This window comes from Coenobita brevimanus, chromosome 71, assembly GCF_032717465.1.
Source record: "Coenobita brevimanus isolate Jiangsu-jjx chromosome 71, ASM3271746v2, whole genome shotgun sequence".
Classification (NCBI taxonomy): domain Eukaryota; kingdom Metazoa; phylum Arthropoda; class Malacostraca; order Decapoda; family Coenobitidae; genus Coenobita; species Coenobita brevimanus.
In genome coordinates this window covers 2,536,628-2,554,293 of record NC_137024.1, presented here as the reverse complement: position 1 = coordinate 2,554,293, position 17,666 = coordinate 2,536,628, and the positions used below count along the sequence as shown (strand labels likewise).

Sequence of the window (17,666 nt, the reverse complement as noted above, 5' to 3'; positions counted from 1 at the left end):
TCCGAATCCATTAAATTGCATCCCACAGAAGCCAACAGAGAGCAGTCACCAACAACGTACGGAAGAGCAGCCACGTACTTTCCATCTTCGTCATGTGTTTAGAAATTAGTCAGTAGATGGGGCTGTTCTTTTCGGTACAGCCCTACACGGTACAACCCTACGTGGTCTCTGGTACAACCCAGCATGGTACAACCTCACATGGTATAATTCTACATGGCACAGCTCTGTATGTCTTCAGCATAACCCTACATGATACAACCTCCCGTGGTCTTTGGTACAGCCATGTTTCAGAAATCAACGTCAAATACTGAAGGCATTTTTCACCATATCGTTCCCTTTGTCATAATAATAGGGTCCTCACTACCAAGCACACACACACACACACACACACACACACACACACACACACACACACACACACACTTGATACAAAAGCTGGCTGTTTGACGTAGCTCAGTAATGGTACATTCTGGTCACACAGCTTAAACAGTACCGTCATTTAATCTTTGGATCCACAGAAATGTTCTATGTTTTATTATGATTCGGACTTCCTTTTTAAATGCTGATTTTTCGTTTTACAAGGAGGTAAGAGAGGAAAAACAATATAAGATGTTTTTACACTTATATTGCTGTAAAAAAAAGACTATGGACACTTTTTCTTCAAGTAGAGATGGTACTGTACATTGATATGTAAATCTCTAGTACCAGCAAGTGGCCTGGGACGAGCAGGTTGTGGAAGATGGACAGGTTAACGACCGTACGTCTTATAGCTGTTCCCGTAGCTGTTCCCGAAGCTGTTCCCGAAGCTGTGGCTAGGGCTGGGGTTCTCAATAACGTGCACGACCCTGGCCTCTTGGTACGGCTGCTCGAGAAAGCCGCCCACGTACACAGGCTTCGTACGAACCAGGGGGCCGAGATCGTGGAAGGAAGAGACAGGCGAGGACTGCACTAGGCTCACCAGTGGGGCGGGTCTGTAAACGTAAGAGATGTTTTCCCCAGAGACTTTCTTGATCTTCTTGTGGGTCGGGAGTGGTGATGGATCTGGTGCAGGGGCAGGCGAGGCGACGCCCACCAGCGCCACCACCACACCCACCAGCAGCAGCACAGCGCGAGTCTGAGAAGAAAATGTCACAGTCATCATTTTTCATCCCTTAATTCTTTCGCTGCGGATGGTGTATGTGTGTATTTTAGTGGAGTTAACTAGAGAGGATTTAGTTCAGCTGAGAGAAATCCCAACATTTAGAAGTTTCACGAACTATCTCAAGTAATCCATTCTCTGCTGAGCGAAGGGGTTAATGTATTTATGAAAACAAAACTTGATGGGCACGTAAAGTTTGAAGGTAATAGGAAGACAGTTAAAAATAAAATCCATCCATCATCCAATCCTATGTTGCCCCATGAGCAGCGTAGGAGCCTGGGGCTAGGCAAGTTGGTCCTGACATTTAAGATGAGTGACCAGCCTCACTCATCCCTGAGTGGCATTACGAAAGCAATAAAGCCCAACCACCCCTTGGATATAAATCTCTACAAGCTCAATCCGACTGGAACGTCTTAATTACTCAATAAACCACCAGGTGCCTTAATTTGGTGTTATGGTTACCACTCAGCATAGTAAATGGTTTCCTGGTGTACAGGAAACCTTTTGGCTTGTCACAGCGTGGAGTCACCCATAGGCAGAAGGAAGCGGAAAGAAAGAAGGAAAGAACGACAGAAGAGGGAGTGTAAAGTCACCCGCAGGCAGAAGGAAGAAGAAAGAATGAAGGAAAGAAAGACAGAAGAGGAAGGACGGAAGAGAGGAAAGGGCAGACACCCAAAGTGGATGGTGAGCACCCCCACCTAAAAATAAAATATAATAAATAAACAGATGTAATAAAAACGAAATGGTCACCTGCGGGAAGTATTGGTGACTTACCGAGTTCATTCTGGTGGTGTGGTTGCTTTGTGTTGTGCTGAGGACGGGAGAGGTGCGTGTGTATCCTCTCTGACTGCTACTCGGGCACTGTTTCCTGTAACGTCCCATGCCATATATATACAGGACTACCCTCTACTGTCCTCCCTCGGGCTGCTTGCTGCCTGGGTGGGTGGTGGTGGGGGGATATTATCTGTTTTCTATTTTGGGACGTTCCTCTCTTATCTTTGGAATATCACTTAAGGTGAAAACAGGTCTTAGGTTAAAAATAGCACCGTCTGGAAATTGCTAGGAGGTACGTGGGGTGCCCATCATCCACCCACTTAGTGTAGTGGTACTCTGTCTTTTTTAAGGGTAGCTCTACACTGAGTGGCAAGCCAAGTGCTATCTTGTAAACCAGGAAAGCATTTACAACGCTGGGTGGTAACATTATAACCAACCAACACGTGTTCCCTACGTGGCAACAAGTGGGTTGGCGGAGGGTTAGTGCCCCCCCCCCCCGGAAAACACCTAACTAAAAACACGAACAAGAAGTCTCGGACCAGGACAAGGGGAAGAAGTCAAGAGTGAGAGCAGTGGAAATGAGTTATTTGAGAGGGGCCTAGTGTGGAGTCACATGGAGAGACAGACTGACAAATAAGGAAGTGAAGGAGCGTTGTGGTGTGGATGTGGATGTGATAGGAAGCGTTAGGAGAAACACATTAACGTGGTTTGGCCATGTGGAGAGGATGGAGAGTGAGAGACTGACGAGGAGTGTATGTGAGTGAGGTTGAGGGGGGGGAAAGGGAGGGGGAGGCCAAGGATGAGATGGGGGGATAAAGTGGAGAGGTATACGAGAGAGGGGTGTGTGAGCTGGGAGCAGGGCAGTGAAATGGCGGGGGACAGGGCGACGTGGAGGTGATTTGTTTGTGGCCACGCTTTACGGGATTAAGGCGTCTGGCAATAGATAGATAGATAGGTAATTGTAAGAACGAAATAAACAAGTTCTCATAGTACTGAAAGGGTTCATGGAGACTGTGGGGTACTTTTTCACTTTGAGAGAGGTCCCCCAAGTGCAATATAATAGTCTAATGTTAGCGAGATTATATTAAATGGCTAACCCTTACATTTTTCCAGGTAAACTCAGGGATTGTCTGACTGATACCCGGCGAATATATTTAACTGGGAAACCTTTAACAATGAATTAATGTTTATTTGTTTAAGGTGCTCATGATATCGTTTCGTTTCTTATGCTTGCATGTGTAGGCCTCGGACACCTAACTGCGGCTCTCCATGATGCTCGATCTCTGCCAGCCTTCCTACTCAGTCCCATATCCCTGAGGTCAGTCAAACTCTATGACCTCATCCCAGGTCTTTCTCGGTCTGCCTCTCGCAACCCTACCCCCAACGTTAACACAGCTCACCTTCTGCACCCAACGGTCATCCTCCATCCTCTCCACATGCCTAAACCATCTCAATCTACCTCTCCTTAACACAACACCAGTACACTCACCCCATCCTTCCTCTTAACTCTCCCATCGTCAACCTAGCCCCCCCAGGCCTAGCATTCAGGGATGCTCTGCACATCCACATAATCACTGTCATTTCTGTATGTTTGAGCCTGCGAGTATCCTCTTCCTTTACTGCCCAGGTCTCACTACCATACAGCATTATACATCTAACACATACCGCATACACAGATCCCTTAGCACGGAGGGAGAGCCCCCTCAATGTCAGGAGAGGCAACGGCTCCCTGAACTTCCTCCAACCACTCCTTACTCTAGCCACAAAGTTCTTGCCCCACCTCCAGCACATAACATGTCCCCCAAATTAAACTCTTCCACACACTTAAGAGACTCACCAGCAAGATGAATCCTTTCACGCCTGACAATCTCCACCTTCTCTCCCCAACACACCGCACACATGAAATCAGCATTATCTCGCAGTCTACCTCTAATACAGCGTTTCTTAAACTGGGGTGCTAGCACCCCAGGGGGCACTGAAGTCAATTTTAGGGGGTGATGGAAAATGCAGCATATATTGGTTTTGCTTAGTATTAGCATCGTTGACATTTTATTTTTGGAGAATATATAAAATGAACTGTCAAAGAGTATTTTACTTTATCCATTTAGCAGTGTAGTAACTGTAGCAGTGTAGCAACTGTAGTCCCAGTAACCAGATGTAAGGGGGTGCTGGACCGTGCAGCCTTACTGTAGGGGGTGCTGAGGTCCGAAGAGGTTAAGAAACACTGCTCTAATACCACTACATCTCTTATGCACCCACTTATCACGAACACTGCGCAAGATGGAATTACTTCCCATACCCTTGTGGCAAATCGCACTCTCCCTCTTCCTTGACAGTACCACCACCGACCCTTTTATATATACGGCATATATATATATATATATATATATATATATATATATATATATATATATATATATATATATATATATATATCCATCATCCAATCATGTGTCGCCCCGGGGCTAGGCAAGTTGGTCCTGACATTTGGCTATAACTCTCGTTTTCTTCGTAATGTAAGCAAAATTATGGTATATGTGATAAAAACAAAGAAGTATAAAGAAACTAAAATGATTTCACTAGGCATCTGCTTGATGGGTCAGCTTTTCTACTTCCCAGTTCCTAAAAGTAGAACCCTCCCACCCTAGGCACTGGTGGCGAAGAGGGCTACGATGATGATGATGATGATGATGATAACTACAGTGGCCAGGCTTTTTACTGCCTGTCCCTCGGTTCTCTTGGCTCAAAAAGGGTCCTTATATGTATCTTAAGTACGAGAGAATTTGTCGTTAAGTTTGTTTGTAAATTAAAGTCTGAGGTCTGATGGGAGTTTTAGGAGTGTGTGTGTGTGTGTGTGTTTGTGTGTGTGTGTGTGAAGGTCAAGGTCAGAGGTCACGTTTATACTGGGTCTCTCGTGGGCTATGAGGGTGTATAGACCAAGTAGTGTATTTTCACGTATATACTGTATTGTAGAGGCCGGTCTGCAGGCGCCTGACCTCCATACATACACTCAGACTGACACACCCAAGGGCAGTTTGGTCTGGGGTGTACTGTGTGGCGTCCAGTAATATTCTGAACACAGGTTACGACTGCAAGGTGGTATGGTGTCGAGGGGATGTACTATGTAATTCACGGGGTCGGTCAGGATCACCTGATGGTCGTGATCGTTAGCTATTACCCTCCCGGAAGGGAGCTGAGAGCTCATATAGTCCGATCTAAGGGCAAGGCTGTGACCTCCACACATGCACACACTCGTCCCCTTGCTGAAGGGGGACAGTAACCACCTACTTCGTCAGTGAAACTTTTCGCAGCCTGAGCGAGGCGCGAACTCCCGTCTACCAGATGGCAAGCGAGAACGTTACCACTGCACCAGCGAGCGGTGTGTGTGTGTTTGTGTGTGTGTGTGTGTTACTATATCTAACTCACAAATACTAGAGAAGTTTCCCAGTGTACAGAGAAATCGTGTGTCGGTTGAGAGAGTAAAATATGCAAGTTATTAGCTCCCATTTGGGGGATAGTAAATAAAGTTCAAAATTTCCCGCCACAAACTGCCAGCAAGCCAGCCTACACATTCACCAACTATGCTGCGTTTACGAAGATGAAGGCCGAAAGTTCTGTGCCTGAGCCAAACTCTTAATAGCTAGGTTTCGGGTAACGCGTGACCCTAGCTATTTTCCAGCACAAATAGTATTCATAAGTGGATTAACCTGCACCAGGGTAGGAAGTTTTGCCCGCTGAAAGATTGCATCGCTCCAGTCTAATGCTTCCCCTGCAGGTCTTTCGTTCTTTCTCTCTCTTTTTCTCTCTCTCTCTGGGCTTTTAAGGTTTGACAGTAGTGTTGCCATGTCTGCGGAAGTCTCTTTCGATAGATATTGGGGGGCACGGTGGCTCAGAGGTAGAGCATCGAGCTCGTGGCCGGGGGGGTCGTGAGTTCGAGCCTCGGCCTGGACTGCCGTGCCGGGAGGGGTAGCGCGCTCCTGTAACCTAGCGGGGCTATATGGCCATAGTTGCCTAGCTCGGGGATTAAATCCCTTTCGATAGATATTTTGAGAGAGAGACAGAACACCAACATCTTGACTCAGATTTACAAATATCAGTAAAACCATAATTAGACACATTGTGAGGATAATCATAAAACACTCCATAGAGTAAGAAAGAAAATGGGAACTAAAGTATTAACTGGGGTAACTTAGGAAAACGTTCACTCTCCTCAAATGTAGCCAGTCTCCATGGGCATGAAAAAAAATTGTTGTGGCTCACACTTACCCAGTAATCAGTGTTTCTCAAAATTTTTCGTTCTTTGATTCCCCCCCCCCCCGTTTGAATACATCCTTGACCTCCAGCATTAGATACGACACCCTGACCTCCAGCATTTGATACGACACCCTGACCTCCAGCATTTGATACGACACCCTGACCTCCAGCATTTGATACGACACCCTGACCTCCAGCATTTGATACGACACCCTGACCTCCAGCATTTGATACGACATCCGTGTACTCGGGGTCCTCGTTTGGGTGGGGGACAGGGGGACGTGTTCCCCCCGTTTTTTGGAGCCTGGGGGACAGAGTATCTTTTGTCCCCACACTTTTGTAAGTGAAAACTTTCAGGATGAATAGCCTTACGCAGTTTTTTTTTCCTTAATGGACAAATCCTTTCTATACAGTACAGTACAGTTCAGGGGATATGAAAAACATGTTATTTACTGGCGATGTGAACACAGATGCTCTTCGGAAGTATTCTGAGCTTAAATCTTCTCCGAGTCTGGAACTTCAGCTTCACAGACGACGTTACGAAGGATCGACATTGGAGGAACACAGGAAACACTTCAGTGATATGCACCCTGCAGTCACACCTATGTTCCCTGCAGTTGAACGTTTTGTGAAGTTACTACCATCTCCGGCAGGCTCATGTGAGGCTGAACGTTCCTTCAGTGCTGTACGTCGGCTCAAGACCTGACTAAGGTCTACCATGAGTCAACAACGTCTCAATTATGTTGTTGTCCGTCGCGTTCATAGAGACATCCTCAGGGAATTGTCATGTGAGGAGATAGCAAAAGAGTTCATTAGAGGAGTTAGTGCTAGATCCCATGTATTTGGGAAATCCTGAGTGTGCAATCATGCGATGTCAATTACTTGAAGTATTAAACAATGTACAAATGCTAAATTATGTAGTATCACAATCATGAGTGAGTGTATGTTCATTTTTAGTAGTTTTCCTTTTAATAGTACTGTATTGTATTGTCTTCTGGTGGTTACAGGCCTAGGCTACCAGTTCGTCGTCTTCATCTTTCAAAGTACACCCTAGAAACCTGTACTGTGGTACTTTTTTTTTTTTTGGGGGGGGGGTCCCAATATTGATGTAATTTTCCCACACAATGGCAGACAATGATCAAAAGGTAGTCTTTTCTCTAGACCCTTCTACAATAGAATGGTGTCCTTGTACATACATACCCACCCCTAGACCACTCACCCTTGCTTTGCGCACAAAGTAGTGTGATGCCCATTGTTCCCCTCACAACTGCAGACAAAACGAGGTCCCTGCGTGTACTTATAAAACATCTGTGGCCATTACTTTTGAAGAAGCAAACAAAAAATCACGCGGAAGAGCATGTTGGATATGGGATTGCAACGGCTTGAGTGGTTAAAATTACAGATCCATTATGTGTACATAAAAGAACGCTCAAAAACCGAACTGATAACTTAGTGGTGCGTTTGGAATTGCATTTTTGTTATTACATAGGGTGTTTAAGAAGGAGCATCATTAAACAGACGATCTTCCATATGAAACCGATTATACTTCTTTTCTTTGATGTTAACAGGCTTGGAAAGAAAACTGTTTTGAAGAGAAAGGTAGAGAAGACTGAACGAAGCATCCAGGAAGACAATTTGCTGTTACAGTGTCCCATTCCTACGCCAAACTCCATCATGTCCATCCGTACACAAATGTGTGTGGGAAATGAGTTGCTCCTACGTTTTAGTAACACACACACACACACACACACACACACACACACAGTACATCCCCTCGACACCGTACCACCTTCCAGTCGTAACGTATGTTCAGAATATTACTGGACGCCACACAGTACATCCCAGACCAAACTGCCCTTGGGTGTGTCAGTCTGAGTGTATGTATGGAGGTCAGGCGCCTGCAGACCGGCCGCTACAATACAGTATATACGTAATACACTACTTGGTCTATACACCCTCATAGCCCACGAGAGGGAGAGAGAGAGAGACCAGTATAAACGTGACCTCTGACCTTGACCATCACACACACACACACACACACACACACACACACACACACACACACTCCTAAAACTCCCATCAGACCTAAGACTTTAATTTACAAACAAACTTAACGACAAATTCTCTCGTACTTAAGATACATTTAAGGACCCTTTTTGAGCCAAGAGAACCGAGGGACAGGCAGTAAAAAGCCTGGCCACTGTAGTTATCATCATCATCATCATCGTAGCCCTCTTCGTCACCAGTGCCTAGGGTGGGAGGGTTCTACTTTTAGGAACTGGGAAGTAGGAAAGCTAAACCATCAAGCAGATGCCTAGTGAAATCATTTTAGTTTCTTTTTACTTCTTTGTTTTTATCACATATACTGTAATTTTGCTTACATTACGAAGAAAACGAGTTATAACCATAGGAATATATATATATATATATATATATATATATATATATATATATATATATATATATATGTAATATATATCCATCATCCAGTCCTATGTTGCCCCATGAGGAGCGTAGGAGCCCGGGGCTAGGCAAGTTGGTCCTGACGTTTAAGATGAGAGTGACCAGCCTCACTTCTCCCTGAGTGGCACTACGTGAGCAATAAACCCCAACCATCGCCTGGATATAACCCGCACATGCTCATTCTCATTGGAGAGCCTTAAATACCCACTAAATAACCAGGCGCCGTAATTTGGTTATATGTATACCACCCAGCGTAGTAAATGGTTTCCTGGTGTACAGGAAACCATTTGACTTGTCACTCAGTGTAGTCACCCATAGGCAGATTATATATATATATATATATATATATATATATATATATATCACGAAGGAGGAAGTGGAGAAGGCAGTAAAGGAGATGAAAACAGGGAAAGCTGCAGGTATGGATGGGTGTGCTGTGGGATGCCTGAAGGGTGGTGGAGTGACTATTGTTCACTGGTTAGTAAGATTGTTGAATGTGTGCTTTGAGAAAGGTATGGTGCCAATTGACTGGGCAAGTGCTTGTGTGGTCCCGTTGTATAAAGGCAAGGGTGATAAGTATGAATGTACTAGCTTTAGGGGTATAAGTCTGTTGAGTGTTGTAGGTAAGGTGTATGGTAGAGTGTTAATTATGAGAGTTAGAGAGGGTACAGAGGGAGTGATTAGTGATGAGCAGTGTGGCTTTAGGAGAGGGAGGGGATGCGTGGATCAGGTGTTTGCTGTGAGACAAGTGTGTGAAAAGTATTTAGCGAAAGGCAAGGATGTGTTTTGGGCATTTGTGGATTTAGAGAAAGCGTATGATAGAATTGATAGGGAGGCTTTGTGGACTGTATTAAGATTGTATGGACTTGATGGTAGGTTACTAAAAGGGGTGAAAAGTTTTTATGTAAATAGTAGAGCGTGTGTAAGAGTGGGAAATGCTGTGAGTGATTGGTTTCCCGTGAGAGTGGGGCTGCGACAGAGATGTGTGATGTCGCCTTGGTTGTTTAATATTTACATGGATGGTGTTGCAAGGGAGGTGAATGCAAGAGTTTTAGGTGGTCTGAGTCTGGTAAATGTTGATGGAGGAGAGTGGAATCTGAAGCAGCTGCTGTTTGCAGATGATACTGCACTGGTGACTGATTCAGAGGAGAGATTGAGACAGTTGGTAGAGGAGTTTGGAAGGGTGTGTGAAAGGAGGAAATTGAAAGTAAATGAGAATAAGAGTAAAGTGATGAAGTGTACGAGGTTGACAGATGGTAGGGGGATGAATATAGTTTTGAATGGTGAGTTGCTTGAGGAGGTAGATTGTTTTAAATATCTAGGGTCACATGTTGCTGTGGGTGGAAGAATAGATGCAGAAGTGAAGTTTAGAATAAATGAAGTAGGAAAGGTGCTGGGAGGAATGAAAAAAGTGTTTAAATGTCGTTCGCTTAAGAGAAGGCTGTATGAGGGTGTTGTGGTACCGACTGCATTATATGGGGCTGAAACATGGAATATGGGTGTAGCAGAGAGGAAAAGTTTGAATGTAATGGAGATGAGATGTCTGAGGAGTATGTGTGGAGTGACGCGTATGGATCGAGTGCGAAATGATGAAGTGCGAAGGAGAACTGGAGTTGTTCGGGAGATGGCTGGTAGAGTTGAGCAGAGGGTGTTGCAATGGTTTGGGCATATGGAGAGAATGGATAATGAGCGATTGGTGAAAAAGATAACTAGATCTGATGTGAGAGGTGTAAGGCTGAGAGGAAGACCACGAATAGGATGGATGGACAGTGTGAAGAGAGCGCTGGATGCGAGAGGGATGTCTGTTGAGCAAGGAAGAGTGGCTGTGCGTGACAGGAATAAATGGAGAGAAATTGTGAATGAATAAGTGATGACGCAGCCCTGAGGGGATATTCTTCCGCATTTGGTCTGATCAGCTAGTCAGGTCAGGTGCGGGTAAGGGGATGGGTCTGTTATGATGTGGCAGGGGTAAACCAGTTCTGCTGTCGGACCCTGGTGCGGATGTCACTGATTGCATTGCGCAGTTGACCCTTGTGCGGTGTGATGCTGTGAGGATCTGTCCGTTCTCCCCTTTGGGGCTAAGATGCAAATGAATGTGTTTGAATGGATGAGTAAATGGAGAGTGAGTCGTCCTGTCTCGGCTACCTCCCTTTCCTTGAGGGAAGCAGCCAAGGTATATATATATATATATATATATATATATATATATATATATATATATATATATATATATATATATATATATAGATAGATAGATAGATAGATATAGTTTATTATATAAAGGGTTGGTGGCTGTGAACAAGAGGGAGAGTGCAATTTGCCACAAGGGCGTGGGAAGTAATTCCATCTTGTGCTGTGTTTGTGATAAGTGGGTACATAAGAGATGTAGTGGTATTAGAGGTAGACTACGAAATAATGCTGATTTCATGTGTGCGGTGTGTTGGGGAGAGAAGGTGGAGGTTGTCAGGCGTGAAGGGATTCATCTTGCTGGTGAGTCTCTTAAGTGTGTGGAAGAGTTTAATTTGGGGGACATGTTATGTGCTGGAGGTGGGTCAAGAACTCTGTGGGTAGAGTAAGGAGTGGTTGGAGGAAGTTCAGGGAGCCGTTGCCTCTCCTGACATTGAGGGGGCTCTCCCTCCGTGCTAAGGGATCTGTGTATGCGGTATGTGTTAGGTGTATAATGTTGTATGGTAGTGAGACCTGGGCAGTAAAGGAAGAGGATACTCGCAGGCTCAAACATACAGAAATGACAGTGATTATGTGGATGTGCAGAGCATCCCTGAATGCTAGGCCTGGGGGGGCTAGGTTGACGATGGGAGAGTTAAGAGGAAGGATGGGGTGAGTGTACTGGTGTTGTGTTAAGGAGAGGTAGATTGAGATGGTTTAGGCATGTGGAGAGGATGGAGGATGACCGTTGGGTGCAGAAGGTGAGCTGTGTTAACGTTGGGGGTAGGGTTGCGAGAGGCAGACCGAGAAAGACCTGGGATGTGGTCATAGAGTTTGACTGACCTCAGGGATAAGGGACTGAGTAGGAAGGCTGGCAGAGATCGAGCATCATGGAGAGCCGCAATTAGGTGTCCGAGGCCTACACATGCAAGCATAAGAAACGAAACGATATCATGAGCACCTTAAACAAATAAACATTAATTCATTGTTAAAGGTTTCCCAGTTAAATATATTCGCCGGGTATCAGTCAGATAATCCCTGAGTTTACCTGGAAAAATGTAAGGGTTAGCCATTTAACATAATCTCGCTAACGTTAGACTATTACATTGCACTTGGGGGACCTCTCTCAAAGTGAAAAAATACCCCCCAGTCTCCATTAACCCTTTCAGTACTATGAGAACTTGTTTATTTCGTTCTTACAATTTCCTGTCTATCTATCTATCTATTGTCAGACGCCTTAATCCCGTAAAGGGTGGCCACAAACAAATCACCTCCACGTCGCCCTGTCCCCCGCCATTTCACTGCCCTGCTCCCAGCTCACACCCCCCTCTCTCGTATACCTCTCCACTCTATCCCTCCATCTCATCCTTGGCCTCCCCCTCCCTTTCCCCCCCCCCTCAACCTCACTCACATACACTCTCCTCGTCAGTCTCTCACTCTCCATCCTCTCCACATGGCCAAACCACGTTAATGTGTTTCTCCTAACGCTTCCTATCACATCCACATCCACACCACAAAGCTCCTTCACTTCCTTATTAGTCAGTCTGTCTCTCCATGTGACTCCACACTAGGCCCCTCTCAAATAACTCATTACCACTGCTCTCACTCTTGACTTTTTCCCCTTGTCCTGGTCCGAGACTTCTTGTTCGTATTTTTAGTTAGGTGTTTTTCGGGGGGGGGGGAGGGGGCACTAACCCTCCGCCAACCCACTTGTTGCCACTTAGGGAACACGTGTTGGTTGATTATAATGTTACCACCCAGCGTTATAAATGCTTTCCTGGTTTACAGGAAATCATTTGACTTGCCACTCAGTGTAGAGCTACCCTTAAAAAAGACAGAGTACTACTACACTAGTGGGTGGATGATGGGCACCCCCACCTAACACCTAACAACTTGCAGACGGTGCTATTTTTAACCTAAGACCTGTTTTCGCCCTAAGTGTTATTCCAAAGATAAGAGAGGAACGTCCCAAAATAGAAAACAGATAATATCCCCCCACCACCACCCTCCCAGGCAGCAAGCAGCCCGAGGGAGGACAGTGGAGGGTTGTCCTGTATATATATGGCATGGGACGTTACAGGAAACAGTGCCCGTGTAGCAGTAAGAGGGGATATACACGCACCTCTCCCGTCCTCAGCACAACACGAAGCAACCACACCACCAAAATGAACACGGTAAGTCACCAATACTGGCCGCAGGTGACCATTTTGTTTTTATTACATCTGTTTATTTATTATATTTTATTTTTAGGTGGGGGTGCTCACCATCCACTTTGGGTGTCTGCCCTTTCCTCCCTTCCTTCCTCTTCTGTCTTTCCTTCCTTCATTCTTTCTTCTTCCTTCTGCCTGCGGGTGACTTTACACTCCCTCTTCTGTCGTTCTTTCCTTCTTTCTTTCCGCTTCCTTCTGCCTATGGGTGACTCTACGCTGAGTGACAAGCCAAAAGGTTTCCTGTACACCAGGAAACCATTTACTATGCTGAGTGGTAACCATAACACCAAATTAAGGCACTTGGTGGTTTATTGAGTAATTAAGACGCTCCAGTCAGATTGAGCCTGTAGAGATTTATACCCAAGGGGTGGTTCGGGTTCACTGCTCTCGTAATGCCACTCAGGGATGTGTGAGGCTGGTCACTCATCTTAAATGTCAGGACCAACTTGCCTAGCCCCAGGCTCCTACGCTGCTCATGGGGCAACATAGGATGGGATGATGGATGGATTTTATTTTTAACTGTCTTCCTATTACCTTCAAACTTTACGTGCCCATCAAGTTTTGTTTTCATAAATACATTAACCCCTTCGCTCAGCAGAGAATGGATTACTTGAAATAGTTCGTGAAACTTCTAAATGTTGGGATTTCTCTCAGCTGAACTAAATCCTCTCTAGTTAACTCCACTAAAATACACACATACACCATCCGCAGCGAAAGAATTAAGGGATGAAAAATGATGACTGTGACATTTTCTTCTCAGACTCGCGCTGTGCTGCTGCTGGTGGGTGTGGTGGTGGCGCTGGTGGGCGTCGCCTCGCCTGCCCCTGCACCAGATCCATCTCCACTCCCGACCCACAAGAAGATCAAGAAAGTCGCTGGGGAAAACATCTCTTACGTTTACAGACCCGCCCCACTGGTGAGCCTAGTGCAGTCCTCGCCTGTCTCTTCCTTCCACGATCTCGGCCCCCTGGTTCGTACGAAGCCTGTGTACGTGGGCGGCTTTCTCGAGCAGCCGTACCAAGAGGCCAGGGTCGTGCACGTTATTGAGAACCCCAGCCCTAGCCACAGCTTCGGGAACAGCTATAAGAAGTACGGTCGTTAACCTGTCCATCTTCCACAACCTGCTCGTCCCAGGCCACTTGCTGGTACTAGAGATTTACATATCAATGTACAGTACCATCTCTACTTGAAGAAAAAGTGTCTATAATCTTTTTTTTACAGCAATATATGTGTAAAAACATCTCATATTTTTTTTCCGCTCTTACCTCCTTGTAAAACGAAAAATCAGCATTTAAAAAGGAAGTCCGAATCATAATAAAACATAGAACATTTCTGTGGATCCAAAGATTAAATGACAGTACTGTTTAAGCTGTGACCAGAATGTACCACTACTGAGAGCTACGTCAAACAGCCAGCTTTTATATCAAGTGTGTGTGTGTGTGTGTGTGTGTGTGTGTGTGTGTGTGTGTGTGTGTGTGCTTGGTAGTGAGGACCCTATTATTATGACAAAGGGAACGATATGGTGAAAAATGCCTTCAGTATTTGACGATGATTTCTGAAACATGGCTGTACCAAAGACAACGGGAGGTTGTATCATGTAGGGTTATGCTGAAGACATACAGAGCTGTACCATGTAGAACTGTACCATGTGAGATTGTACCATGCTGGGTTGTACCAGAGACCACGTAGGGTTGTACCGTGTAGGGCTGTACCGAAAAGAACAGCCCCTTCTACTAACTAATTTCTAAACACATGACGAAGATGGAAAGTACGTGGCTGCTCTTCTGTACGTTGTTGGTGACTGCTCTCTGTTGGCTTCTGTGGGATGCAATTTAATGGATTCGGATTAATACGGGAATCCTATATATCACCTCCCAAAATTGGAATATTGTCTGCATCCTCACGAGTTCGATTTTAAGCATATGGCCGCAAACACTTCGCCTTGCATGAGAATCTACGCAAGCTGGTCACGCACTCACTCCCTCTGCCGTTGCTTCTCCGTCCACACCCCTTCCCTCTCCACACCGATCCCACCTTAGAATCTGTTTACAATGAGGCCCAAATGGAACGTACGGCCATATACTTAAAGCTTAAATTGCAATAGGGAAGGCAGTCCTCCCGAATTCTGACGACAACTCTCGAAACACGAAGAAAATACGTGAATGGCATCCCTTTATTGGTGCTGACAGCAATTTGAAATGTGGGATGCAAGCTAATCAAATCCAGTAACCACAGACGTTTATAAATGAGCCTTAGAAAAAAAATGGTGGCTTCCCTACACTTCGTCTCTCACACTTTTAAAAATGCAACCCATATTTTGACGCATTTCTGGGACTACAAATCGGTGTAATTAAAGACGATTACCTCTTTTTTGGGGTTGTATTTTGAGGACGCCTTTTGTCAGTCAGCCATAGTGTAGGTGACGGGGAAACGAAATGGTCAGAGTGTGAATCAGCGAACTTGGGTGTTTTTTGTCCAGTTTTTTTGGCCATACGTACATGATTGGACAAATTGCGTCAGAGGTCAGTTCCAGTATAAGAGTCATTGTACAGTAGTTATTAGTTAGCCATTAGTGTTGCTGACTCCCTCACTACCATCTTCCCTTTTTCTCTGCCTCTCTCCCTCACACACACACACACACACACACACACACACACACACACACACACACACAGAGTAGGTCGCATATAGGCAAAGTTATAGAGAGATCAGGTGAAGGGCAGAACACAATACAAGACACAGACAGGGAAACAGAAGACGCTGGGGGTAAGAAGGGTCTCTCTCCTCTCTGTTCTCTGATGCCTCTCAAAGTTACATCTCTGGAACCTGGTGTGTTGGGGCAATAGTGTACGTGGGCGCCCAAGTACCACGCTCTGTACCGATATATCAAGGCAGCAAAACTGCCATGTTGTACAGACGTCCGTCATCTTCACTTACCCCGGGAAGAATGAAGAGGGACTGCAGGGGGCAGAGTGGCTCAGTGGTAGAGCGCCTGACTGGACCCCAAAGGGTCAAGAGTTTGCGCCCCACCCGGGTCGCTGCCCTACTGGGAGAGGTAGCGCTCTCCCGTCACCTAGCGGGGATATACGATCTATCAAGGTCTAGCTCGGGGAATTCATTTCCTCATATTAAAAGTTCAAAATAAATAAATAAAAGCGACTGCAGCCTATAGTCAACCGAGTTCATGTTCAGGGGCATTTTCCTTTTTTCAGTATCCTGGCTCACCCCATCCATGGTAGGAAATAAGTTCAGTGTGATTGTGATGGATTTTATCCGTCCTTGTCATATGACCATACCATCAAATCACAATATCTTGTACCACCTTGCAATCAGTAGGCTTCCAAACTCCACATCATAAGACCTCCCTGTTGAGGAATATTTTGATATGAGCGGCTCTAGAATGTAGGCGGCAGGCAGTGCTAACATGGAGCACCCTTGTTATTATATGAGAGAGCCACACAACACTGCTGGGCACATAAACAATCACCACATAGGCATTATCAAGCCATCTTCTACATCTCACCTCCTGACATCAGAACCCCTGCAAAGAAGCAACACCTACATACCCATTTTATGCACAGGGCAATACAGTACCTCGATCAAAACAATATATAACGAGCCCCCCACCCATCCCTCCCGGCATTCACCCATCCGAGGTATCCTTAAGCAGAACTGATTGAGTTAACCACGCTAGTCTTAGATCAGGACATCACCAGCTTAGATTCGTGTTGAGTGGAGTCACTGAAAATGCCCCGTTTATAACAGATAGAACAGACCCACACAACATACCAGTACCGCATATAACAGAGCACTGCACAGCACACGCCACACTGACACAGGCACATCATGAACGACGTAGGTAACGTACCCCCCTGGGGGTAGGGGGGGTTTTCAAGAATACTCCCCCAGTATCCCTGCTTGTCGTAAAAGGCGACTAAAAGGGTTGGCGGAGGGTTAGTGCCCCTCCCCGGAAAACAACTAACTAAAAAAACAAACAATAAGCCTCGGACAAGGACTGACCAAACGATGACGACCAAGGACCGGACAAAGGACATGGTTATCGGAACGTGGAATGTAAGGGGAGCGAATGATGAGGTGAAAGAGAGAGAGAGATTGTCCAGGTGCTTGAGGGTACGAAAGTGGATGTATGTGGAATAACTGAAGCAAAATGGAGAGGAGAAAGTGTGAGAGAATGGGAGTATGGATGGGGTATATGTGCAGGAGTAGGTGAAAATGAGAGGGCAAAGGAAGGAGTATGTATAGTTGTGAGTAAAAGATGGAAGAAGAGCATAAGACAGTATGGATCAGTTGGGTCAAGGATTGTGTGGGTAAAGTTGTAAGTTGGAATACAAATGTGGGCGATTGTGTGTGTGTATGCGCCAACGCAAGATCGTGCTAGAAGAGTGAGAGAAGAGTTCTGGACAAATGTAGAAGTGTGCATGGAAAAGTTAGGAAGGAATGAGAGAGTGTTTTTGATCGGTGATATGAATGGTAAAGTTGGGAATGTGAAGGTGGATGGAATAGTTGGTGAGTGGGGTGTGCCTGCTGAGATAGATGAGAATGGGAGTGCGTTAGTGGACATTTGTGCTGGGAGGGGGTTGGTGATAGCCAATACCCTCTTCAGGCATAAAATGATCCACAGGTATACATGGCGAGTGATG

At 45.5% G+C, this 17,666-nt stretch overlaps 1 protein-coding gene across 1 annotated transcript in view; it reads right to left on the bottom strand.

The window, feature by feature from the left end:
• Positions 1-748: 748 nt before the first annotated feature.
• The window catches only part of LOC145406629 (uncharacterized), a 37,295-nt gene continuing 20,377 nt past the window's right edge, over positions 749-17,666 (bottom strand). Inside the window, exon 4 of the mRNA XM_080277706.1 lies at positions 749-1,114. Within this exon, the coding sequence (XP_080133832.1) occupies positions 749-1,114 (366 nt within the window). The remainder of the gene's footprint in view (positions 1,115-17,666) is intronic.